This window comes from Mauremys mutica, chromosome 16, assembly GCF_020497125.1.
Source record: "Mauremys mutica isolate MM-2020 ecotype Southern chromosome 16, ASM2049712v1, whole genome shotgun sequence".
Taxonomy (NCBI): Eukaryota; Metazoa; Chordata; order Testudines; family Geoemydidae; genus Mauremys; species Mauremys mutica.
The window spans coordinates 12,157,983-12,185,607 of NC_059087.1; the positions used below are offsets into that span (position 1 = coordinate 12,157,983).

Below are 27,625 nucleotides of genomic sequence, written 5' to 3' on the forward strand. Positions count from 1 at the left end.
AAATGCTCTCTGCAGGCCTGCAGTTTATTCTGCCATAGGCAGACCACAACTGCTGAGATCAGACTAATTTACCTGTTACAGAGATAAGCACCCTAATACTCTGCTTTAATACTGGATGTTAGTGAACCAGCCAACTTCTCATACTACTATAATGTCTCTGAGAAAACATAATCCCATATGAGGAAGAGGTTACATTTTCCTTTCATAATTGTTCATATAAAATATATATGTTAGAAACATATTCTGAACATGCAATGTATACACTCCCCATGTTTACATATGCATATCAGCAAGCAACCAAATCAGAGCCTACATAAACTGCACTCACTTTCAGTATGCAAAACCTGCATATATGCATAGTGAAGGAACTTCTCCCCTAGGCAAAGGGCCAGCACAAGAGCTATGCACAATTAAATACCACTTAAGACTTATTTTGGAGGCTTAAGAGTTGTATGGTCTCAGTGATGCCCTTTGCATAGGAATGAATTTTTCACCCTTTGTGCTGTGCACAAAACAGTTAATGGTTCCTCTACTGGTTTGGTCTGTTTTCACACAAAATTGCCCTGGTTGTATGCATATATCCTCATTTGTGTCCATAGAATTGCTGGGGCAATTTAGGTGCCCGTTCAGGGCCGGCTCTAGACCCCAGCGCCGCAAGCACGCGCGTGGGGCGGCCCTTTCCCGGGGGGGAGGCAGGCTGGGCCGGCGGACCTGCCGCAGTCATGCCTGCGGGAGGTCCACCGGAGCCCCGGGACGACCGGACCTACCGCAGGCATGACTGTGGACGGTTCGCTGGTCCCGCGGCTCGGCTGGACCTCCCGCAGGCATGACTGCGGCAGCTCAACCAGAGCCGCCGGATCAGCCAACCATCCGCAGCTGCGGGAGGTCCAGCCGAGCCGCGCGACCAGCGAACCGTCCGCAGTCATGCCCATGGGAGGTCCGCTGCTCCCGCGGCTCCGGGGCGCCTCCCGGGCATGACTGCTTGGGGCGGCCAAAAACGTAGAGCCGCCCCTGTGCCCGTTTGTCAAAATTAAGTCTTAATGAGTTAAAAAATAAACCCTGTCCAAAAGAAATGAAAATGGCTCTTATTGTGATTTGTATGTGACCATAATGAGTTTATTTTATGCGTATTCTTTCTCTTTGAGAGCTGATCTTTAATAATGTTAAAACTCTTCCTATCTTTAATATGTAGCAGTTGTGTAGAGGTTTACATTTTCAAAAATACTAGACAAACTAATCCATACTCCCCAATCCCTCTGGCTATTATCAGTGAAAACGAGGCACAGAAGGTTACATGATTTGCCTAAATCCACACAGCAAATCTAAGGATAGAATTCAGAATTCCTAGGTCCCAGCCCTGTGCTTAGACCACTACACCCTTCTGCCTCATGGCTGGTTTTTCTGTCTAACATTAGTTTATTTTTCATTACACTTTAAATTTTTCTATTTCACAGTTTTTCCTAAAAATACTTCCTTCCTCTATACCCTCCAATTAATTATTTTTGCTCTATCAATTTGAGAAGGTGACATGCTCATGGGAGCCTACAAAAATATTCCACACAGAATATTAAGTATTTTTGTATTGGAAAACCAATTATCTCCTTGCAGACTTTGAGGAAGGAGCAGAGCAAAACCACCTCTGTGCATCTGTAATTAAGAATCCTGATAATGAAGTTCACTCTCTTAATCACAGCTACAAGTGAGCCGATTGCCAAGCCTGACTCAGAAAGCAGAGCGAGAACTTGTGCTAGGAAAATGGCTCCATACATGCTGAAAGCTTTCTCTGTATTCCATAATCTTGTCCACACCACCACACACACTCGAATAAATTGTCATAGCTCCATTGACTTAAGTATAGAGACAGATGCTCAGCTGGCCTAAACTGTCATCACTCCTCAGTTGCTGTAAATTGTCATGTACGTCAACGGAGCTTTGACAACGTACACCAACTGAGGATCTGCCCTTTGGTGCCACAATAGCATTGTTTGGTGAGGGGTCTCAGTCTTGGCCTCTGATGTCACAGCTCTTTTCCTGGCACTCAGTGCAAATATTTTGAGGGCCTGCTCCTGCTCCCATTGAAGTCAATGGGAAGTTTTGCAGGACTGGGTCTAGAGACTTTTAAAAGCCCCAGGTGTGTCTGAGACCTGCTCAACAGATCTCCTGGATAGGTATTTGTGCTTGGCCACTAGCCATGGTTTAAAGGAGCTCACCACAGGTGTTTCAGTCTGCAGGTAATTGTGCCTTTGCTATGGCAGGGCCTAAAGTGTAGAACGCCAAATAATCCATATCTCCTAACTTTAAAAACAGCTTAGAATGGTTTTATTTGTTCTCTTTTAGTTTGACTGCTGTTACCCTATTATCTATCCCTTCTGTCACATTTCGGTTTTTCCTCAGGCACTCACTTCATATACAATTTGCTTTATTTTATTTTTTAAGAAAGGTCTTAGGGGACGGATGATCTTTGAATTTTCCTTTTTGAAATGGGTGGAATTCAGACTGCAAACTCTTTGGGGCAGGGACTATTTTTTGTTCCTTGTACAGTTCCTGGCACAGTGAGGCCTTGGTCCAGTCCAGGACTGGAGTTCCTAAACACTACAATACTAATACTACTAATGGGTTAGTTTTAACCTATAAAGCCCTAAATGGTGTGGGTTAACCGAGATGTAGGTTCTCTCTGCCTGATATACTGTTACAATCCAGATAGCCAGAAGCAGTGGAGCTAGAGACCCTTTAATCTCTAGGAGATGGGGCTGCTTGAGGGTCATTCCTGGAGAAGCCCTCTCTTGGTTGGCCAGAGCCCGGATTTGTTAACCTTCAGGCATGCTGCAAAGCTTATCTTTTCTCCTTCTTCGTTAACACAGCTGAGGCGAGTGTGTGCTGAGGTGGATCTACTTATGGGAAGTCCCTTGTTTATATTTAAACTGTCATTCTGAATGTAGGGGATAGGTACCCAGAGCACGACTTGAGTTTCAGTGAGCTGTATTTTATACATCTTAAGAAACAAACAAACAAACAAACAAATAAATAAAAATAATTGGTGAAATCTGAGCTTGCCTCAACTTTAATGGGGCCAGGATTTCACCCTTTGTATTTTAAATTTGTTTTTGCAAGGTTGTTCAGTACCGTGGGCAGAGAGAGGTGCTTTGTAGCTATAATTTATTATTATTGCTATTACAACTACTACAACTACAATAAAGGTAATTAGGGCTAACATTCTTCAATACTTTCTTAAGCCTACCCTGCATTAGCCACACATGGTACATTTGTCTGAGGTAGAATGTAAACTGCATGGGAAATGGACCTTATCTTTATGTGGCTAGTGAAGGGTACACTTGGCAAGCTCTGTAAACAACGGTAGTGGGGAAAGGATGATGCTCGAACTAAGCTAGAAAGGTATTTAGAAGAAAAACATCATGAGAGAGAAACACTAGACAGATGGGGTGGATAGATCTAAATAAGCCATATGGCCTCGTTCCATCCCAAAATATTATTATGCTACTGATTTATATAGGAACCACTTTGTTTCCTCTCCAATCTGCTCTGAAGAGCAGAAAATTTCAGTTCTGTTTAGAGACCATGTGCTATGTATGAAGTCGTACAGTACATGCATACCACCCTCATTCTCAACCTTTCACCTTAACCAACCAGTCCCGGCTGGCTCAGGGATTAAACAGCACAAGTTTTAGCTCAGAATTTCAGTCCTGATCCTACATATTTGAAATATGCACTTCAAAGGGGCCTACGTGAGCTAGGCAACCAACTCCAATTAATCTTTGATGTTTGCAGTGTTCTTGCCATCTCTGATATGAGTTACTTCTGGGGGAATTCTGTGCCACTGCGCATGTGCAGAATTTATGTCCCCCACAGATTTCTTTGCTACATCACAGAAAAATGACTTTCTGACAGGGAAGCAAAGGGAAGACACAAGAGCGGTAATGTGACCCTCCCCAGCAGTATCTTTCTGGGCCCATGGCAGCCAGCAGAGAGAGAAATCAGGAGGCAGGACTGGGGAAGACCCGGCGGATGGCTCCTACCCTGCATTGGGCTCAGCTGCTAGTCCCGGCCGGGCTGGAGAGGACAGGAATTCCTCTTCCCCGGCACAGCAACCCCCAGATTCCTCCTGGCTGCAGGAAGCTCTGCAAATTCCCCCCTCCCCTGCTTCCTGCACCCATTGCTCCTTAGCTGCAGGGGGAGGGATCCCTGTGCAGGGGGCTGCTCCCCCATCTGCCCAACCCCCATGCATCCAGACCCCCTCATACCCAGCTCCTCTTGCCAAGCCTCTTCCCCGACACTCAGAGCCCAGTCCCCCCTCCCCACTGAGCCCCACTCCCCCTGCACCTGGGCCACCCTGATGAGCCACCCGCACTCAGATCCCCACCCCACCAAGCCCTAACCAGCTGCACCTAAATCCTCACCCCACTGAGCCCCACTCCCCCAGCATCTGGACCTCCCACTAAGCCCCCCACATTCAGACCCCCCTGCTGAACTCTATCCCCCCACACCCAGACCGACCCCCCCACTGAGCCCCAAGCACCTTCACCCAGACCCCCCTGCAGAATCCCATTACTGTTGCACCCAGAACCCCCCAACAGGCCCCCCACACCTGGATCCCCCACTGAGCCACCCGAACCCAGATTGCCCCACACAGAACCCTCTCAACCCACACCTGGATCCCCCCACACTAAGCCCCTTCACACTTGGATCCTGCCTTGCTGAGCCTGCCTGCCCGCACCTGGTGCACCTGGCATGGATGGGCAAGGTCCTGGGGTGGTTCTGGGGCAGGCCCGGTCCTTGCGCTATGTCAGGGTTGGGTGCAGCCTCAGCGCTGAATCTGTGTCCTGTGGGGGGAGCTGCACAGTGATCTCCCACCTCTGTGCAGCCAGGGGCCTCTGCTCCCCAATGCCGTGCTGGAGCCTCCACACTTACTGACAAATAAAATTTGCAGAATTTTAAAATATTGTGCGCACAATTTACATTTTTTTGGTGCAGAATTTTTAATGTTTTGGTGCAGAATGTCCTCAGGAGTAATGTTATGTGCACGACTAGCCCTCTAAGCCAATGTGAGAATCCAGTCTAGAGTAATATTTTTCGGCTCAATCTAAACTTCTTTAAGGACTAGATTGTGAGCATCCCTTGTGCAGCCACAAGGTACCTCTCTTCCCACCTCACATGCTCCATGCACGGTCACTCGCAGTTATAACCCCTCCACTCGGGGAAATGCAGGGACAGTTCCCTTGGTGTCCTCCCTGGGGGAGGAGGTGCATTGCCCCAAACTGCCTCACAGTACAGGCCAGGCACAGCAGCCAACAGAGAGAACTCTCCTAAAGGATAATGCAGGTTTCTCAGTTTTTCTGTGCCCCAAGCCAGTCAGGCTGAGATTGTGCCTTGTTTGGGCACAATCTCTCCTTACACTTCTTCTGGAGCAGTGCAGTACAACACCTCCCCCCCTTCCCCCCAATGTGGGCAAATGGCTAGATGCTACAGCTTGGCCCTCAAACGCCATAGCTAATCACTCGTGGGAAAGGTTTAATTTATCACGGTTTTCTTGTCAGATCTTGCTCCAGTTGAGGCTTATAGCTAGACTGAGTGCAGAGCTCCAGGGGAAGGTTCCAGAAGGACTGTGCCTCAGGAACCACAATCTCTTCCTGAGTTCCTAGATGGACAGAGGTAGAGCACAGGTTGCACCAGTCATAGGTCCCAGCCTTGCACCCTCCCCAGCCATTTCAGCCTGAGGGGTTCATGAACTTCTCCAGACATACTGTCTACGAGGCAGGCACAAGATGGCAGACAATTAGATGCCAGAGAGTCAAAACTAGAAGTGGTTAAAATGATTTTTTGGCAAAACTGAAATTTATTGATACATTGTCAGTTTTGATTAAAAAAATAAGAAAAAATGACAAAAATCAGGGGGGAAATTGTTTTTGTCAAAAATTTACATGGGGTGGGTGGGAACAATTTCCTGATGAGCTCTAGTGAAAACCACTGCAAACAGCAATTTTCACCAAAACCGCACAGAAACTTAGAGTACAATGAGAAGATGCTTCAGTGACAAATCACACCTCACCAATGTTTGTCTGTGTGTCTTAATTATTCATTTTCTTCTGGGGAGTAACATTTGTTCACAAAAAAATACACTGTTCATGAATTCAAATGTGGTTTTAAAACAAAACATTTTAATGTCCTTCGTGGGTCACTAGCAGCTCAGCAGCGCGACTGTGCTGTCTGCTTTTAGCAGCTCAGCAGTGTGGCGTCAATGATAAATGGATGTGAGAATTCTATTAGCATGTCTTCATACTGAGATGTTACCTGGTCATATTGCAGTGCCTTGTGGGAAAGACTAGCATATTGAAGGCTCAAGCGATTCTTCTCTTGCACAGCATCCTTCAGTTCATTTTCCTAGAACAGAAGAAAAAGTGTTACAGGCCATTCATCTACAGTCTTTTAAATTGCATGTATCTTAAGTAATAACTGTGTGTGCTTTATTGGATATTAACACACCCCTATGTGTGCAGTCAGGCACAAAGCCGAAGGTCTTGAAGGTGCTAAACCTGCAGGGCTATTATGGACTATAAATGACTGCCACCACATTTTTCAATAGGGGATTTGGAGTTGGTAAAGTGGGTGAATCTGATTAAAGACACACAGATGAAGGGACATGACTCAACTCCACAGACCAGACAACTGAAATACACAACTCCCCATGGAGTTAATGAAGAGCCCTACCCTTGCAGCAGCACAACTTGAAGATGGCAAGATTCTTGCCCTAGCTTTTCCTGAAGAACCAGAAGGGAAGAGAAACCAGCAGGACCCTCAAAGTCAGAAGTTCACAATATACCACAGCTACCACAGAGAGTCAGCAGTTACTGAGGAGCAATTCTCTCCATTTTCTAGTATTCACATACAGCACCTGGGTACCACAGTGATAGGCACTTCAGACGTGAGAACAGAAATTCAGAATATAACCCTAGGTGTTATCTACAGCTGTAGCTAGGTATACCAGCGGGCAACATTGCTGTAATGGGGTCCTTGGTAGGCCGAGGAGCCTGGCGGTTAGCATCTACTCGGTCGTGGAGCAGAGGTAGTGGAGACCAGGCCCATCTACTCCACTGGGCTCTGGCCGAGGGCCCTAGGAAGGTCAGCAGCATTTGGTATTCAGGAGGGGCCCTTTGAGCTACCTTCTGTGGGTTGCTTCCTATCACTGCTTCCTTCCCTCAGCTTCTGGTCCCAGATAAGGGGAAAAGAAAAAATAAAACGGAAACCAAAACTGCCAGCCCCGGCTGGGCTCAGTTCCTTGAGGGCGGCTTCTCCAGCCCCTTTCAGAAGGAACCTTCAGGGTAGGTCTACACTCCTCCCCAGCCTCCCCTTTCTGAGCTGGGTTGCTCCCTTTTGAAGGCTGTCTCAAGTTGGAGCATGCTCTGGAGGGTTGGAGGGGCGGGGCTAGCGGGGCCCAGTATCCTCATTTAACCCCTTCCATCCCAGTGTGGGATTGGTATACCCCATCAGAATGGCACTATAAGGAGCATGAAATAAAGAAGAGTTAACAAACCACAAAAGATTAGGTGGTTAAAGTTCAGTCTTTGGGAACAAAAGAGGCTATTTCAGGTGACATAACTGAGAATTTATGTAAATCCTAAATCAGGCAGGGTCCTCTGCCTGTTCTGAAAACCTCTCTTTTTGCAGAAGTTCAAGAATGGTGACTATATGAAATCAAAGTCTTTCAGAGCCATCCCAAGGAAAATGCCTACTGAAAGCATTTTGGCAATGAGTGAGACTTGACTGAAAGGGCTGGGGGAAAAAAGCAATTATATTGGCTGAGCTGTGAATTTTTCCAATAGGGTAGATTTTAGATTCTGTTCTATTAATAAAACCAGATCAAAGTACAACACATTCAGTCAGTTCATGTATTTATTTTTTTTAATTTAAAAACCTAAAGTAGACTGACGTTAACCCCTGATGAAAGTTGCAATCTTGGGGCTAACTTTAGGATTTTTGCTGATCTATGTAAACTGGAACTGCCCGACCCACAGGTTTTCATTACTACAGTGCCAACCGAAAATTCAGCTCAAGTTAGATAAAAGAGTCACTAGGTTGGTAAACCTCTCAACAGTCCCACTGGCTCTCAAACATGGCTCTTTGAAACTCCACTGATCTGCTTGGCAGACAGAGCTCTTCTCACTCTGCTTAGGTATCAGGCAAAGCAGCTGGAATAGAACTGCTCAAAAGTTTTCACACACAATATGTTGTTTGTGAACATTTATTTTAAAAAGAAAACTTTTTTTGGTGAAAAATCATTCACATTAACAATAATTTCCACTTTTTGCAAATTTTTCACAATATTTTTAACCAAAAATGTTCTTGAAATTTCAAACAAAATCATTTTCAAAATCACTATCAATTCTTATTTACCAAAAAACAGATTTTCAATAAGATGTGCTTTTCAGTAAACAAAAAATTCCATTTCAAATTTTTTCCATGATATTTCAACCAAACATTTTCTTTAAGCAAAATCATTATCCACGTTTTTTGTTTACCAAAACTCAAGTTTTGAGTAAGAGAATATGGTTTTCAGTAAACAAAAAATGTTGATAACAATTCTGCCAGTTAAAATAAATGCAAAATATTCACAATAAAATGGAAAATGCGTCCATTTTGAATTCTGTTAAATGGAAACAACTTTGGAATTTAAAATTTTGCTTTATATCTCCTCCTCTCTCTCTTGCACCCCCCTACCCCCTTTTACAACCAGCTCAAAGTTGCATGCTGGAGGGAACCAGGGACTAAAAGAAGCCTAACTGGCTTCCATACTGTGTAAAAAAAGCCACTTCTATTGAGCTTCCTTGTGCTCGGTTGCAGCCCACAAACACAGTGAACCTCAAGCACAAGGCTGAATTTGAAAGGGGTTGATATTCAGTGTAATTAGCACAGCTAATTTATTACATATCAAAATACCATTCTGACTCTCTCATCCCCGGCACAATTGTAAGATGTCTTCCCCTGACTTTTCTGAAGCTCTCCTCTGGCTATTAAATATTGACTGCTACTATGTTGAACATAAAAAGAGAAAAGCTGCAGTTTGCAGAATATTCAGTCTCCTAGGTACAGATTTATCTTCTCACACATAAGAAGCTCATTAATTATAATTTCTCAAATTCTGTTCAATCCGTTGATCAGGATGCAATTAAAAGTGGCAGTCATACTCTGTGGGATGCTAGACAGTTCTGTGGGGCAAAACAGGGAGAATTTCATAGCTTGTGTTCCATTTTAAAAGCTGTGAACTAAGTCAATACATATTTTTAGGACATGAGCAAACTGCACAAAAATAGAACAAACTATTGCAATTTTTTTGCACTACTAAGCATTAAAAATCATTTGTACAGAACCATAAATTTGCACTGTACTTTACAGAGAATAAGGCATGTCACCTGCTCTTTACATTTTCTAGATCTTACCCCGTGTCACCGAAGACGGAAGGAGGTTTGCCATTGACTTCAGTGGCTTAGATTCTCAGCTGGTATAAATCAATATAGCGCCACTGACTTCAATGGATTTGGGACAGCTAAACAGTAACTGATGATCTAGCCCAGTGAGTGAAGGATCTGGCCCTAAGACAGCCATGGCAAATGGCAAAATACGAAGTAAAGGAAAACAGTTCAATGGAGGGAGAGGGTAACATACCTTATCCCAGATAGCTTGTGTCTTCAGCAGAACTAGATCTCAATATAGATTCAAAAGGGTGAAATACTGGCTCCACTGAAGTCAACGGAACTTTTGCCATTGACTTCACTGGGGTCAGGATTTCACCCATACAATTTAAGGCCGGGAGGAACCGATAGTCTGACATTGAAATTCATGTATTACCAAACACATTTGTTATGTGGCATAGATAAAATCATCATTGCTGTAAGACTGTTATGATCTAATATGATCTCTTGTATAACACAGGCCAAAACACCTCACTGATTTTGGCATTGAGCCAATAACTTCTGTTTGCGCTGTATCATATCTTCGGGTACGTCCAGACTACCCGCCGTATTGGCGGGTAGCGATTGATTTATTGTCGAGACGCGATATATCGATCCCCGAATGCGCTCCCTGTCAACTCCAGAACTCCACTGGAGCGAGCAGTGGTAGCGGAGTCGACGGGGGAGCCACGGCCATCGATCCCGCGCCATGAGGATGGGAGGTAAGTCGGAATAAGATGCATTGACTTTAGCTACGGTATTCCCGTAGCTGAAGTTGCGAATCTTACATCGACACCCCCCCAGCGTAGACCAGGCCTTTTAAAAAGAGAGCCAGTCTTGATTTAAAACCTTCAAGTGATAGAGAATCCACCACATCCTTAAACAAGTTGTCCCAATGGTAATTGATTTCACCACTAATATTGGCACCTAATTTCTAGTCTGAATTTGTCTAGTTTCAGCTGTCAACCACTGGATCTTGTTACACATTTTTCTGCTAGACTATAGAGCCATCTAATTATGAGAAATCTCTGCCCCCATAGGTATTTGTAGAATGTCATCAAGTCATCTTCCCTTGGATAAGCTAAATAAAGATTTGTAGTTTGGAATAGTACAGATGTTTGTCATGTATATTGCATAACAATCATGGCAGTTGGACAAACGATGAGCAAATTAAATGTGTAGTGTAACACTGGTTACTGCAGCAGACGCTTAATCTAGTCTTTACAATTATTATTATGAGGAAATCAGGCAGAAATGAAAAACAAAAAGAATGCAAAAACTAGGCCAGCATGCTTCAGACTGTTTTAATTCTCCAGAAAGGAACTAGTTTATGAGACAGAGCACAGAGCCATTTGGTTGGCCCTTAATCCTACCTGAAGGGAGATATATTTTATCACAGCAAAGAGTCCTGTGGCACCTTATAGACTAACAGACGTATTGGAGCAGGAGCTTTCGTGGGTGATATTTTATCACGTTATTTGCACGGATGAACTAAAATAGGACAGTAACCACCTCAGTTTCACTGGACCTTAGTTCTAAGCTATTTGTTTGCACTTACATTTGTTGTTCACTATGGTTGTCATTTCTTCCACTGATTTGCTTTATGGAATACGCCGCCTCACAACATTTGCCAAAGTAAACAACCGCCCCGGCTCCCCATCACAAATACAACTTTAGGGATAAAGAATTATCTGTGACAGCAACATCTGCTGGCTGAATTCTAGCCTGAACAATATATAGGAAAAAAACAGGCCTGGTCTACAGTTAAGTTATGTCAACACCCCTGACCAATGCAGCTATGCTGACCTAGCCCCCAGTGCAGGCATGGCCATGTTGACGGAAGAACGCTTCTGTTGATGTAGCAGCTAGCGTTGTTCATGGAGGTGGTTTTCCTACATCAATAGAAAACTCCTTTATTGGTTTAGGCTGCATCTACACTATGCCAGCATAACTATTACAACCTAGCTATATCAGTATAGTCTCCAAAGCGTAGACATACCCACAGTCACAACAATCAAGACACTCAGATGCTCAGGTCTTTTCCTGAAATTTCTACAGTGATGATATTTATTTATAAGCTTTCTGATGGTACTCATCACGGTAGTATTGGTGCACAACACGTACATTAATAGATGTATTCTTAGAACACCTTTATCTTCGCTCTTTCAGAAATGCAGAGCAAAGGCACAAAGAGGTTAAATGACATATCCAAGGTCACACACAAAAAATCAATGGCAAATACGGGAACTTCTGAGGTCTGGTCAACAATTAAAATGTAGGTTGACATAGTTATAGGGCCCTGGGGTGTGAAAAATATATATCCCTGAGAGCAGTAACTTTGCCAACCTAACCCCTGGTGTAGACGCAGGTAGAGCAATGGAAGAATGCTTCTGTTGATCCAGCAAGTCACAAGAATAACCAACCAAATCATTCAATATTCCGCCTGTTTGTCACCCATCAGTTCCCCTTCAAATGCTTCCCCACCATCACTCAGAACCTACACCTTCATCCTGAAAAACTGACACTTGGCCTTAACTCTGACCATGTTAGTAGTTACGCAGTATGTCCATGTATTTTGAAGATTAATATAGCACTGGCATGGCTTTTATAAATTACACTATACGGAGCTCTATTCTTTGGTTTGTACTGATGTATATTAAGTGAGGTGGGTGTCAGATAACAAATGGCAGCTGAGAGACATGTTTTCCTATAACAGAATAAGTTTTGTTAATGAGTAATCTCTGTTGTTAGCACCCAATCTATGTAAATGCACAATCAATTTGTTAGTAATTGTTCCAAATTTAGTGGTAATTTATTATATAGAAATTTCAGAATGGAATTCTGGATACACACACATATGGCTATACACTCACACATGCATGTGTTGTGTGTGCGCATAAACATGCCCAAGCCGGTGTTTCGTATTAATTTTGGAGTTAAGGTTGTCGGTGGTAGAAGTAGCTGAGGTTGAGAAGAGGTATGCATTGGTGCTGACAGTTATTCACACTGCTTGCTTCCAACATTGATACGTATTTTCCAACATATGCCCCTCTGTAGCCTTCTGACATGTCTCATGCTATCCCCACCCACACTTCTTTGCCTTCAAAGAGCAGCACTCCGTCCCCTGCACATTCCTTGCTGCATCCCATTCCATTCATGCCCAAATCATTCCCATGCTTCCTCCATGCACGGCCCTCTTCCTCTCAGTCTCCCCAGGTGGTTGGTTAGAACACAGACTCTCACTACAGAACACATTCATTACTAAATTCAATACTTTGTTGAAGTAGTGCTTTGCTGTCTCTGGATGGAAGGCCACATGGAAATTCAAACTATTATTATTACACGTACCCTTATTATTATGTTTACCCTTCAACTCCTTAACAGGATTTTTGCAACTTGTGGGATGGGCTTGGGATTTTGGAAAAATATATGAGCCTGAAATGTGTTGGGGAAACACTCCCAGACAATAACATAAAACGAGCTGCCAAGCCTGAGCTTTTGCACTGTGAGTTGCACTAACTTTAATTTTTTCATTTCAAAATATTTATTTTATTGTTGTTGTGTCTTTTGTACGGTCAGATTCAGGGCCGGCTTTAGGAACTGGGGGGCCTGATTCAAATACCCGGCGGCGGTCCGAGTCTTCACTGGCACTTCAGCGGCAAGGGGTCCTTCACTTGCTCCGGACCCACTGCCGCCAAAATGCCGCCGAAGACCGGACCGCCGCCGGGTATGTAAAAAAAATTTAAAAATTAAAAAGGTGCCTAAGGCGCGGGGCCCTCTTAGGGACAGGCATGGGGCCCGATTCTGGGGAATCGGGGGAATCGGCCTAAAGCCGGCCCTGGTCAGATTGTTGACCTTGCAGGATGAGACACAGATATCGCATAAGGGTGCAGAGAAGTATTTCGATGAAGTATGTATCTCACTTTCAAATCTCTCTAGGATGCTCTTGTGGGCATTCACTATGAAACTTCCACAGCTTAGATAAGTTTGGTGAGCTGGAAGTATAAAGACGAAGAACAGTTAAACAACCATCAAATATATGCCTGCCATGAGAGTTCTGTTTATTCAAGAAAGTGACATACCAACAACCTACATGATTTTTCCCATGCTAAACTCACTCTGTACAGTCTGTGCCAGCACACAGTACCTCTAGGCCTGTTTTTCCTTCTTTCAGTCTGCCCCTTCTTTAATGGGTAACTAACAGGTACAGACACCACCTTTTACACACAAGGAACAGGGATTTAAACAACTACAAATGTCCATAGCGTATACAGAAAAATATATACATTTCTCATGTGTGCTGTATCTAGTATCAGCAAACATAACTAAAACAGAGAGAGTGTGTAACTACCACGGTTGTGATTCCAATCATTCTCTACAGTGACGACGTCTACATTTTAGCTCTTACAAATGCTAATTCCAGACACAGCTCCCTCCCCTTACAGCCTCCTGCTGAGAGGGAAGAAGGTCAAGAAATGCAGGGGGCCACCATCACAAATGACAGACAAGCTAGCAACAGGTCAGATATGTCCTCATTGCCTCTAGCTTGTCACTCAGCATCAGGATCTTCTGTTACCAACAGCCTTACCGTCACTTGTACCGAGCTATTTTGCCAAAAAAACTAAAAGAGCCGTGCAGAGAGAGACTGATCTCAGTGTTGGGCTTGAGAAGATATGTGCAGTTAGTTTAGGCGCTTCCATAAATTGGATTCAGGGTTACCTCCATTGCTTGCCAAACTGACAGCTATCCAATTCAATTTAAAATAGAAACCTGTTTAAAATCGTTCTAATCCCACCCCATCTGTGTTTCCCTTTTATACAAATAGCTTTGGGCTGCTGTGTCTTCTGGTTTTTTTAATTTTAAACTAGGGAATTCCCCTCCCCCCCAACCATTTATTCACAGTGCATATCAGTTCTGATCATTTAATTAATATAGCCACATACTATTACAGCGTCAAATGAGGTCTAATGTTTAACCTATTCAAGTCAATCTCCCCCAGCTGTTGATAAAGACGAGTAGGCTGAAGATTAAGAACTCATCAAGCCAATACTCCAAGACACTGTACATAAACATATGACAAGGAGAACACTGATTAAATGTTACCAGACTAATGTGCAAGTAAAAAGAAAACAGTCTTTCATGCTCCCAAAGCAACTTCTCATCAGCCTCTGCAGTCTTGACAATGCGTTTAAATTATTAGCTAAGCAGCCTGTCACCCCTTTCTAATGATGTCTTTAAGCAAATATCCATTTTAAAAACCAAGGGCTTGAAGCAGCTTCCATTATTACTCTGATAATAGAGAATGTGCATCCAAAATTTTTGCAAACAGGGAGATGAATGCTGGAAATTAAAGATAAGAGAACAAACAACAGAAGCTTAATTTAGAAATATCCCCTCATAGAAATGAAAGTATTTGCTGTGACAATGAGGAACAGATTAGTATCGACTAGATGCACACACACAAAAAAAAACCCTAAAAAACATTTTCTAATAAATGCAGATACTACTGTACAGAGCTTAGATTTTACTAGCTTAAAATGAGAATTCTTTCCTTGTTTAAAAGTGAGAAACACAAGTCATGCTTATGTGTATTATCTGAGTGTTCAAATGACACAAACACACATGCCAGCGTCACATACGGAATCATCCGCAAAACAAACAAACCTGAAAACCAACCTCTAAAATATAATATATTAAACAACGGTCTTAAAAACAAAGGTATTTCCAGCTGAGTGCAAGCAATGTTCTAGGTGTTCTCAAGCAGACATGCCATTTTAAAAACAAGCATATTTTACACGTGACCCTTTCGGAAACAGTGCAGTAAATCTAGTCGGAAAATTAGGACTCCCCCATCCTCGCCCCCACCCCTCCCCAGCATTGTTCCATTTTTAACAGGAACCTAGAGGACTGCATAGCTTTAAACATGTACCCTCAGTAGCACCCTGCACAAAATACGAGTCCATTAATGAACATACATCTATGCAAAATTAAAACAAAAAAAATTACCTTATATATCAGTTGCATCTTTTAAGCATAGAAACGAAAGCAAAACGCGTGTTCAGGTTTGAAATACAGCAAAACTAGAAATTCCCCCAACAGATATGAGAAGGACTGACTATGAAAATTCACAGTAGGAGGATGACTTCTGTAGATTTAACACAGTCTGACACTACTGTCTGGGTAACAAGGTTCAACATTGCCTGGAGTAAGGCATCTGTTGCCTTGTGTGCTAGTTTGCTCATCCATCAATTACTTTTATTTAAAAAAACAATGGTAGATACTAGTTTTTGTTTATTTGGGGCTTTTTATTTTTCTTAGGACAGCTTGGTGTTTACAGGTGTCCTGGACTGAAAATATTGGAACACTCGCTGATTATAATTCTATACTTTGTATCATCAGAGGGTAAATAACTAGAATTACTCTAAGATTATAATACTATGAAATTGTTTGAGATACAGGAGTTCAAAGAAAACAACAACAACTCTGTGATCTTTTCTCACATCTTCTTGCCCTGCAAATGACTCACTCTAAAGTCTACTAGAGCAGTGGTTCTCAACCAGGGGTCCAGGGCCCCCTGGGGGGCCGCGAGCAGGTTTCTGGGGGTCCGCCAAACAGGGCCAGCATTAGATTCGCTGGGGCCCTCGGCAGCAAGCTGAAGCCCCACGGCATGAGGCTGAAGCCCGAGGACCTGAGCCCCATCACCCAGGGCTGAAGCCAAAGCCTAAGCAGTTTAGCTTCACGGGGGCCCCAGGCAATTGCCCTGCTTGCTATCCCCTAATGCCAGCCCTGGCTTTTATATGCAGAAAACTAGATGTTGTGCCACAGATGGGCCGAAGAGAGTTTATAGCATGTGGGCGGGGGCGGGGGGGGGACTCAGAAAGAAAACGGTTGAGAACCCCTGAGATAGAGCACAATCTACGTTTTTTTAAGGCCTGATTTTGTAATGTTTTCTCATCTTGAGTAGTATGTACTGGAGCTACTTGTTGAAAGTACTATTCAGTGTGGACAGAAATTACAGAACTTGGCCCAGAGGCACCATAGGTTCCATAGCGGTTTACAATTTTTCCTTGGCAAGTAATTAACACAATGATGATTGAGAGAATAGGGGAGAATTAGTGTTGTATATTTAAGGAATTTGATTTGCTGAGAGGAACAGTTGTTGCGAATACAAAATAAAACCAGAAAATACAAGGCGGCATACACAGAATGTTCTGCAAAACTGCATTGGAAGCAAGCGGGGTGGGGGGAATGGTGAACTGTAGATCAGAAATGTACGTGTTTGCAATGTTAAGTTATTGTTAATAAATGCTCCCCCTGATGCAGTGATTCCCAATCTATTCTGAGTGGCAGAGTTTTGTTACCATGCCAGTACGATAAGAGTGGGATCCAGGAGCATCCTAGGTGCCTTCTGAAATCAATGAGAGTCGAGGGTACATACTTAGGATTGGACCCCTAGGTTGTGAAGATGAACTATGAGTAAGGCTAAGATTTTGTCACGGATATTTGTAGTAAAAGTCACAGACAGGTCATGAGCAATAAAGAAAAATTTAGGGAAGCCCGTGACCTGTCCCTGATGTTTACTAAAAATATCCATGATAAAATGGGAAGGGACTGGGCAGCTGCAGGGTAGCTGGGAGCTCTGGGACCCCCACCACCCATGGGGGCTCAGAGCTGCAGGGTCCTCCTGCCCCTTCCCCTGTGGCATGGAGCTGCAGGGCTCTCCCTGCCATGCTGTAGCAGCAGGGGAGCTGCGGGGCAGGGGAGATGCCGGGGTCCCCCTGCCCTGCTGTGGTGGCTGGGGAGCTGCGAGGATCCCCGTACCTCCCCCCACGGTGGCAGGGAGCTGTGGGGATCTCTCTGCTGCTGTGGCTGGCAGGGAGCTGCGGGGGTCCCCCTGTCCCACACAGCAGCCATGAGCTGCAGGGTACCCCCCCATGGCGGCTGGGAGCTGAGGGGTACCCCTGCTGCCCATTGCAGATGGGAGCTTGGGGGCCCGCTGCCTCAGGCGGCAGGGGTATCTCACAGCTCCCTGCTGCTGAGGGAGGCGGCAGGACTCTGCAGCTCCCAGGCACCAGGGCTGAAGTCACGGAGATCTTTGGAAGTCACAGATTCCATGACCTCCGTGACAAAATCGCAGCCTTAATTATGAGAAATAGAGCCGCGAGGCTGAATATTAATATTCTCGAATATTAACACATTAATAGGTAGAATTTAACATTTATCTTTACTTATAAATGAGAAGATAACATACAAAGTGCATAGCCATAAACAAATTAACTTGTGTTTCCCTCAGGACAACAAATGGACCAAAGGCCCCCTGTTCAATTACACAAAGTTTCTGCAATGTGGCAAGAAGAAAATAAACCAATATAAAATTATCATTTGAAACCTTTAGCTCTCTTCTGCCTGTTAATGTTGGTAGAGTAATTTCACTATGGAACATCAAATGCAGAACGCTGACAAGGGAAAATCAGTCTGACTACTGGATAGGCCTATTCCAAAACTTCAGATCTGAACACTGTCAAACTTTGGGGAAGGCTAGTTCAGAATCCTAACTTTGCAGGTTGGGCAAATCTGTAATTTAAAATTATATTAGTTGATTAAATGACCACTACTAAATAAGAATCACCCGACTTGGGTAAGATAAAATAAGATTCAACCCAAAATTTTGCCCACAATTCATACTAAATTTGGACCTTTCAAGAGGAATGTAAAAAATTGGTCAGTAATATTATTTGTTTGGCACCATCAGGATGTCAAATGCTGGCCTTTTGGGCTTCCCAATGTAAATGACTCCAGGAAACCCTTCTAGCAAGAGCTGAAGATCTGTCTTCTACCATAAGGGGCTTGGATGGACTTCCATACTTCTGGATGCTGCTTCTCTGAAAAAAATCAAACCTCCAAACTGCCAGAGGTTCTTCTATTATTACTATTAACAAGAGAGTTCTCGAGGACTTATGAACAAGACGTGGAGCTGGTGATATAAGAGCCATCCTGCTGGCACCAGCGAAGGATAGGTAAGGGTGGTCAGCAGCACAGGCATTCACTGCTGCTCCTTCATAAAGGAGCAGTGCACTCACCTGGCTAACAACATCCTTCCAGCTGGCTGGAGGCTTAGACCCAGACCACATGGAGCAGAGGTAAACCCACCAGCATGGCAGCTAGCCCTATCAACTAGGACTCTTGACCACTATGTTGGAATACAGAAGGCAGAAGTATGCCCATAAACAAAGTGGGTGAAATCCTGACTCTTTTAAAGTCATTGGGAATTTTGCCATTGACTTCAGTGGGGCCAGAATTTCACCCACTGTGTTTAAGTCCTACATACAGTCATCCACATGCCGTTTAACAACTATTAAATGCCAATGCAAAGTAATTAAATTACAGCCACTTGTTTTAAGGTATTTTATGATTTAAACATGACACTTAGCCTTTGAAATATAAGTGTGAAATGTGCATCCACCCTTAAAGGGGGAAGTACATTCTGATATTTAAATGCCTTATGCTAATGCACATGCAGAGCTCCGCTCCGCTGCCACTCTCATGACAGACAGGTTTTATCTAGAAACATTTGCACGTTAGATACGGCCTTTCTACAATTAGATTTTCTTCATTTGTAAAAACGGAAAATGTCCATGCAAATTATACTCTGTCCTAATAAAAGAAAACCCATACAGTTTCTACCCTCTCCTTAGTACTAGGCTACACTTCTTGTAGGAAATACTGAATAAAAATAGCATGTCTCAAAATGAACCAACTGACTAGGAACATAGGAACTAGGGTTACCAATTTTGGTTAGATGTATTCCTGGAGATTTAATCACATGACAAAATCTTTAATTAAAGATTAATCTTTAATTCCTGGAGACTCCAGGCCAATCCTGGAGGTTTGGCAACCCTAATAGGAACTGAAGTACTGGATCAGATCTATGGGCTATCTAGTATCTTGGCTCTGACAGTGGCCAGGACAAGAAAAAAACAAAGAAAGACGACTGATTTCCAATGACATTGGAGAGCTTCACTTTATGTATATTTGCTGGGTATGCCATGAGGCCCTACATCAGGAATGCACTTAATTATGTGTTTATTCTAAGTTTATTAGTAGTGCCACTGAAGGGACTACTCACATGCTTAAAGTTAAAGCTAAGCACATGCTAACGTGACTTTCCTGGGTCAGAACTTGGGATAACACTATCAGGGTTTCTCTTGGGGGGGGGAGGGGGGATAAGGGAGCTCCTATATGTACCGTGTCCTAGACTGGAGAAGGTTTAATTATGTACTTCTGTTACATACAATTTGGTTTCTTGGTTTCACTAGCTGAATAGAAACTGAACATTTAACGATGCTGCTGAGACTTTCCTGGTAGAGGGTACTAAAAGGCAGCCTCTCACCACTTTGAATCCAACATGGCCCTGAACAACAACGTAATAACAACAAAAAATACTGTTCCTAACTGTCACGGGGTTCACACCACTCACCGCCAGGGCACCTCCTTGTGGCTCACCAGGGGATAAGCTCACCACTGGTTTGATGCCTCCTCTTGTGGTTTCTCAGCCCCCCTTGTCCCAAACTCTCACTCAGCAGCCTCTCCCACACTCCCCGAGCTGCCGCATTTTATCTTTGTGGCTTGGCCTTCCAGCCAGGTCACTATAGCTTCCCCCACTTTAGGGTATCAAAGTCTCTCTATCCAAACCACCTCAGGCATCTTCAAAGTCAATTACCCTGTCTGTGCTACTACCCCAACGGCTGTTAAGAGAACCCAGGCCCACCTTCTACACTGGGTTCCAGCCTCGGGACTCTACAATCAGCAGCTAAGGTCCACGCGGTTTAACTCTTGCTGCTGTTTTCCCTAGGCTTCTTTCTACTCCTTTCTCCCAACCCCAAAAGTGACTGCCGACTCTCTCCCCCTGGGCACACGCACACCCAAGTGGAATACATGCCCGTCTCCAAAACTCGAAGTAGAAGAACTACTCCCTTTGTAAATCCCTGGACTCAAAAATGCTCCAAGTGGAGCAAGTAGCAGATAGGGCCATGGCACCGCTTATTCCCACCCGCTGACCCAAAAACCTGGCTGAACATGCTGAACAGCTTATGCAATCTCCCCTATCTGCTTGGGGATCCCTCCCTCAGTACGATCCCTCCCCCAGTTCTGTTGGGTCAGTGTGGCTATTCAGGGTGGTATCTAAGTGCTAGACTAGCTAAGCAGCCCTCAGTTCAAACTACAGGGGTGTGAACAGCAGTGTACACAGCACCGCAGTGCTGCACCGTAACTCCTGGTGTAGACGCTGCAGGAGTGAACTTCAAGGTCCTGAATTCATGCTAATGTAGCCCTGTTTGAAAAGGACTACATTAGTGTGAACTGGGGCCTTTAGATAGTTGCAGTGCAGCACTTGGATGTATGCTGCAGTTCAAACCCCCTTAGTCCAAAATGCGGAGCAGATGTCCACCACTGTTTCTCGGCAATCAGAATAAGCAAAAGGAACAAACATCAAAAACAAGTAGAGGATCAAGCAACTGTAAGAGTTGCCTCACCTAGCAGGAATCCTTGCACCACTGCCTCTGTGTGGCTGATAGGTGAGTTGGAAAGTGGTAAGAGCAGGCTCCTGAACTAAGGGGAAATTATGACATGCCATACTATCCATCGAGAAAGAAACAGGACAGGGGCCAAGAGAGTTCACTCTCTGGTCATCTAAATACCAGAGTAGATTAAATATGTGCAAGCTGTGAAAAATATTGCAGAAGCCGACTCGCTTGTTCTGATCACTCAAACTTTTATTTTTAAATTACTTGGCACCATATGCTTCTATGACTCTTGGGCCCTCTGGAATTCTAGCTCTTTTTTCCCTTACTTCTGTGATTCCATAAATAATTAGTTCTCCCCACCCCCCAACACCACCACCACCTCCCCACTTAGATAGCTCTGTTTTTATAGACAATACTTGCTCTACTGCTGTCTTGTGCTACAAAAAGAAAAGTAAAGGCCGTACTCCATGGATTCTATTTCCCCAATCATTTACACTGCATACATTTAGTACACTGTGCTTTGCATCCGTGAATGACAAAGCACTGTACAGAGGTGGATATGTATAATCATCTCAGTATTACAGGTGAGGAAACTGAGGCACAGCAGTTAAGTGACTTGCCCCAGGTCACACAGCAAGACAGTGGAAGTCTGAGAATGGTACCCTGGTCTCCTGAACTCCACTCCCATATGCTGACCCCTTCTGTGTCCTACATGCATGCTACAGCATGTTTTCTTTGTTTATGAAAAAAGTGCCCAACCTACCAAGGAAATTGTTCAAGAAGAGAGTATCCATAGGTAAAAATTACCCCTATGAGTTCAGTGACCTTGTTCATTTTATGGATTATCTGCCTGTTACTGCCAGGAAGAAAGAGGAAATGAGGAAACAAAGGATAGATACCATGTTCTGAAGGCAAAGTTGTAACTTTGCATTCAGAAAGTGGAATCCATTGTTTCCTCATTCTCCATTCATTCCCACACTTTTAGACACCACGTCATCTCCCTCAAATGACCTCTGAAACATTCTAGTACTGTTAGCAAAGTCATGTTAAGCCTCAATTCAGCAAGGTGCTTAACTTTAAGCGTGCATGTTCCCAGTGGCCACAGGAAAGTCACATGGAGGAAAAATAAACTGAACATTTTTTCTATTACTTATTTAAAATGACTGTGGGTTAGGAATAGAAGGGGATGGATTAAAATACAGTCCATGTTTTGTTAAAATGGCCTATTCAAAAAAACTCATTGAATACCCTTATAGTGAAAAAAATCACTTTTGTTCTTTTAATATAACCAACATTTAACTGAAGTCTTTCAAATATTTTTAAATGAACATCCTGACAATTTTCCCCCCAGTGATTTTACCACACTTAAGCAAGTCTTATTTCCATTTCCATGGGCAAACATAAAGCACTGTTGTGTTCTTCAGAAGAAATGACTGGAAAGGACAAATCAAAGGGTCATTTGTTTGATCCTCACAAACACACATGGCAGCAGTCTTTGCTCCATCCAAAAGAACATTTAAATTAACTGCGGATTGGATAGATATTTGCATGTGGAAATACTGAAGACTCCTGCATAGGAAAGATAGTCTTGTGTTTAAGGTACAGAATTGGCAGCTGAGGTAGCTGGATTCTATACTTGACTCTGTCACATACTCCATATAACCCTTGGCAGATCACTTTGTGCACATCACTTCAATGGGCACAGTGGGTTCTCAACACCGCTGAAAACCAGGCCTTCAGGTTGTTCACGCAAAAACTGAGGTACCCAAAAATCAATGGCTGTTTTTGAAAATTTGGCTCTAAGTGATTTGCCCAAGGATAGGAAGTAAGTCTTGGTCAGAAGCCAAGGTTAGACTCAAAAGTCATGGGGGGGGTGTCTCAGTCTTGAGTTCTGAGCACTACCTTATGTCCCTTTTTCTCAGTACAAACCTTTTTAAATTAACACAATAATATTAACTATTAGTCATTTAAATGTCTGATAGATCCCAAACTATTTGCATACATATCCTAGTAGTTATCTTGGCATATTACTATTATATATGCTGAATATTTATGTGACACTTTACAAACAGAGTGGAACACATCCCCTTCCCCAAAGAACTTATAAGGTCAGGCTCAGAAAGGGAAGTCTCTATAATAAGCCTTAATGGCTTCTTTTTGCTGGGGAAATAAAAACTATTTGAACATAAGCTTCTTCAACGAAAAGCAAGCTTTTGAAGTTTCAGAAATGCCCACGGACACTTCCCCATCTCAGGAGGTCATCTAGTATGGAAACAGCCATAAAAGCTGCACTTTAAGCTGCAAAAATCTTACAACGTAGCATTAACGGTAAATATAATATTTAAATATTAATATTAAGCACCCACTCTCTGCACATTTCTTGATACCCGCTAGATCACATGCTCCTCAGAAATCCCTGCTCTCTTACCAGCCTCTGTCCTCCTCCCAGTCTTCACAACATAGCCTAATTGTAGGCAAATCAGTTCTTATCACCTATTTAGCTGTCTATGCAATTTCTCCTAGGGGGCAATACTTTTCCAGACTTATTCCCTGGGTAGGGATTCACATTAATTACCTCCCAGTGATTTTAGTTCCAGCAGGAAACATTTCAACTCCCCCATCAAGCCAGAAATACAATCCCATAAAGATAGAGAATGATTATACCGTTGATACAATTGTCTTTGAAAAATCCATGTGTTCATAATATCTCTCTCAGCCTCATTTTCCCTACCTTTAAAATGGGGATAATGATACTTGCTCACCTCTATAAAGTATTTTGTGATCTTCCGATAAAAAGTGCTATAGAAGGTCTAGATCCTATTATATCAGCTACATGGCCCTATTCTTCATAAAAATACAGACTCTCTTGAAATTCTGATGCTGGAGCTTGTAATGAATTATTGACTGTACAATATAGTAGTGTTTTATACTTCTTTCACTATTTGGTCGTATGTATGTTATGGCTGAGGCAGACTGACAAAAATAAAAGTACAACAAAAATGTGGACAGGTTTATTCACTCCCAATCTCAGCATCATCTAACATTTGCTGTTTAGTATTTATTATGAGGCTGTTTTGTTTTTCTCACCTTGAGCTCTGTCATATTCTGAGTATTCAACACACACAAATGATTTTCTAAAACACAGAGTGGATTTCTCCGCATACCCCAGCCCCCAACACACCACACACACGACTGGAGTCTCTGACAGACCGTAGGTGGGAATATTTAGCTTTTTGTTCATTTCCACAGAATGCGTCAAGCAACCTGAGCCTTGAAGCCAAACACACTAGTTGCCTAAACATAAGTCTTTACTGTCGTCTTTCCTAAAGCTTCCCGGCAGTTGAAATGAATTGTTATTACTGGATAGCTGTCTAATCCCTTGACGATAGAAATACATATAACGTTCTTGTGGAAAAGGAGTATACAAATGCATTTTTGATAGTAGAGGAACAATTTCAAGGCAACCTTAGGCCTGCCAATTTCAGTGAATTATGTGGGGGTGGGAACCAACAATCAGTTTCTCATCAGTAATGAGTCATTTATGTATGTTAATACCATAATACTCTTATCCTAATGCATAAGGCTATTCTACTAACTAAAATTATGCAATACTGATGGTGCTTTCAACAAAGGCCATATGAAAATTAATCTTAATGGACTACAGGCTTGATTCTTCTCTAGTACAGATTTTATACCAATGTAACTCCATTGGCTTCAATGGAGTCTCTCCTGATTTAGCTCCTACCACTTGAGCTAATGGAGTAACATTAGACAGCTGCCACTAGACATCAGTGGGGCCACCCACTAATGGGCAGCAGGCAATCACACGCGTCATGCCAGTCCATAATGAATAACACACCAGTCAAAAGAGAAGCACTTCCAGCATTTGTGCCTTACTGACCACAATATTTCTGACAAAGTGGAGAAACTTAAAGCCTACTATCAGCGGGGTAGCCGTGTTAGTCTGGATCTGTAAAAAGCGACAAAGAGTCCTGTGGCACCTCATAGACTAACAGACGTATTGGAGCATAAGCTTTCGTGGGTGAATACCCACTTCGTAAGCCTACTGTTTTACAGTGAGCGAGATATAGACTTTTCTATGTATTGCAAGAGATGTTTGTTGAAGCTGCTCAGTCTCCAGTGCTGCAAACCCCGAGGTAACTTTAATAACAACAGTTACATGAGTAACTTTACGCATTTGAATACTCCAAGTTGAAGTGGAGTATTCAAGTGATTAAAGTTACATGCCCAGGTGTCCATAGGATCAGGGCTTTAAGTCCTGCCTTGTAAGGATTCTGAACAGGTCACATTCACTTCCTGTGCTTTAGCAGTTTCTCTGCCATTGGCCATGTGGCCAAAGAGGGTGCAATGTTCTGGTGCTCCAACAGAGATAGATCATGTCTTCCTTAGTTGTGGCCAAGGGACCTACTTCTACCGTCAGCTAAGTGAGCACTTTAGCTCAAGAAGATACCTTGTGGAGCCAAAGATCCTGGGTTCTATACCTGGTGCCACAGCTGAGCAATTTAAGCTGCTGGATTTGCTACAGGGAAACACATTCAATTTGACCTTGTAGAAATTCAATTGGACTAATGCAGAAACTGAACTAACACGGAAGTATAGTCCAAATCACCACCAGCCAGACTACCTTTCCACAAAATTGCATTTAAAGAGAGTTAACCTGTACTTTTCAAACTAAAATGTATCATGAAAACATACTCTGTGTAGCACTTTGGTATGAAGTAATAAGATCTCCAAGGCTGCTAGAAAAAATGTATTAGATTTTCATTTTGAAGAAGAATTTTGTGTAATGGGAAAAGGACACTAATCAAGTTGCCAGAGCGACTAGTCTGATTGCTGCATTTTAAAACAACCAGAACTTCAAGAGTTCCTGTGGGCACTGTAGAAATCTCTTTGTATCAAAACTGAAAACAATCTGAAATGAAATCCACCATTTTTATCTCTCTCGGTGGAAACCTGCTCTCTTTGAACAAAGAACTTCAACATTATGGAACAATGGCTGGCCCTCATCTGGGGAAATTTAAAAGACAACCAAGTCTAACGCAGACCAATAGTGACAACTGCACAAAATGAAAGCCATGGCTAGGATAACAAAGTCGTATTTCCACTATTAGAAGCTGAAGAAGTGAGGTTTTTTACCCATGAAAGCTTATGCCCAAATAAATCTGTGTCTTTAAGGTGCCACCGGACTCCTTGTTGTTTTTTCCACTATTAGATAGCTCAATCTATCATTCACACAATGGACACCAGAAATCTTGGGAACTACTCTGTCACAGATAACCATGGGGCATCTCGGCAGTTGCAGTGCCTATCAAAATGGGTTTATGGGTGAATTTTTACCATATTTACAATGAGAGCTGCTGGGTGCGGAGCTATTTTGAAAATCTGGCCCTAAGAGCCAATCCTGCAAACACTCAGATATATCAATAACTTCACTCACATGAGTAGTGCCCACTGAAATCAATGCAAAAATATGTCTATGCAAATGTTGACGTGAACAGAACTACCAATATGGGTGAATTATTCATGTGCCTAAGTGTTTCCAGATCTAGGCCTCAAAATTAGGGTGACCAGATGTCCCGATTTTATAGGGACTGTCCCGATTTTTGGGTCTTTTTCTTATATAGGCTCCCACCCCCGTCCCGATTTTTCACATTTGCTGTCTGGTCACCCTACTCAAAATAGAGATACAGAGGATAGATACTCCATTCATAAGGAGCAGTATGGAAAAATGCACAGAATGGGAGTGGGATTAGGAAATGAACAAAGCTTCAAGCCTGGCACCAATGACAAACCCAGGAGTTACTCATCCTGCTCTGCAAGATGAACTAATAATAGGGAAAAAAAACCCCACGAAATTCAAGTACATAATTTACAGTGTTTTATTGAACCAGCTCTAGTGAACATTAATCAGACGGTCCAAAGGAGTTAGTTCTAGCATCAGTCTGCTTTCATAGCAGCAGAGAACAAGCAAGCAGCCTATTCTCAGAAATAATCTGCATTCGGAGTATGCCATTACAAAAATAACCAGCATCGTCTTTCTGTTCCAAACTGTAAACTTTTGTTCCCAGTACAAGGTCAGCACATTTAAAAGCAGCCTCTCCTTTGTAACCTAGCCATGGTAAAACAACAGCCTTTCTGCTGCACACGAAGGTTATTTGGACTTCAAGGCTTTTCAGATGTAGAGAACATAACCGAGGCTGACATGTTTCTGAAGATGCATATATTCAGAGTGAGAGGGAACTCAGTGAAAATAGGTAAAATTCAACTATTTCCTAACTTTGGCAAAACTTTACATCATGGCTTAGACTAATGGCTGCGGAGATTGTATCAGACCTGGCTCAATTTTAAGACTCCAAGACATAATTTAATAATGAAAGTCAACAAACATCCCTATCCTGTAACCTTAAGTAAGATTAGCGCTCTTCCTGCTGGAGCAGAGGAAAAAACAACCTGATTTATTGCTCCATGTCAAAGTCCAGAATAATTTGGCACAGAAGATCTTCCAGTACAAGGCTGCATCGTTACCTGTTCTTTGTCACCTCTTGAGAGATGATTTACCACTATAAAGTGGAAACTTAAAGTAAAGCAGCAATATAAGCACCTTAAAGGCTGCTACTAACC

General features: G+C 43.0%; 1 protein-coding gene across 4 annotated transcripts in view; it reads right to left on the reverse strand.

Annotated features, from left to right (window-relative positions):
• Window positions 1-27,625, reverse strand: part of RIMBP2 (RIMS binding protein 2) — a 338,869-nt gene that overhangs the window by 133,973 nt on the left and 177,271 nt on the right. For 3 of the 4 annotated variants that reach the window (XM_044989706.1, XM_044989705.1, XM_044989709.1), the window contains one exon: window positions 6,307-6,396. In XM_044989706.1, the coding sequence (XP_044845641.1) occupies window positions 6,307-6,396 (90 nt within the window). Of the gene's footprint in view, window positions 1-6,306; window positions 6,397-15,467; window positions 15,486-27,625 lie in introns of those variants that run through there. The other variant, XM_044989707.1, reaches the window with a different exon arrangement.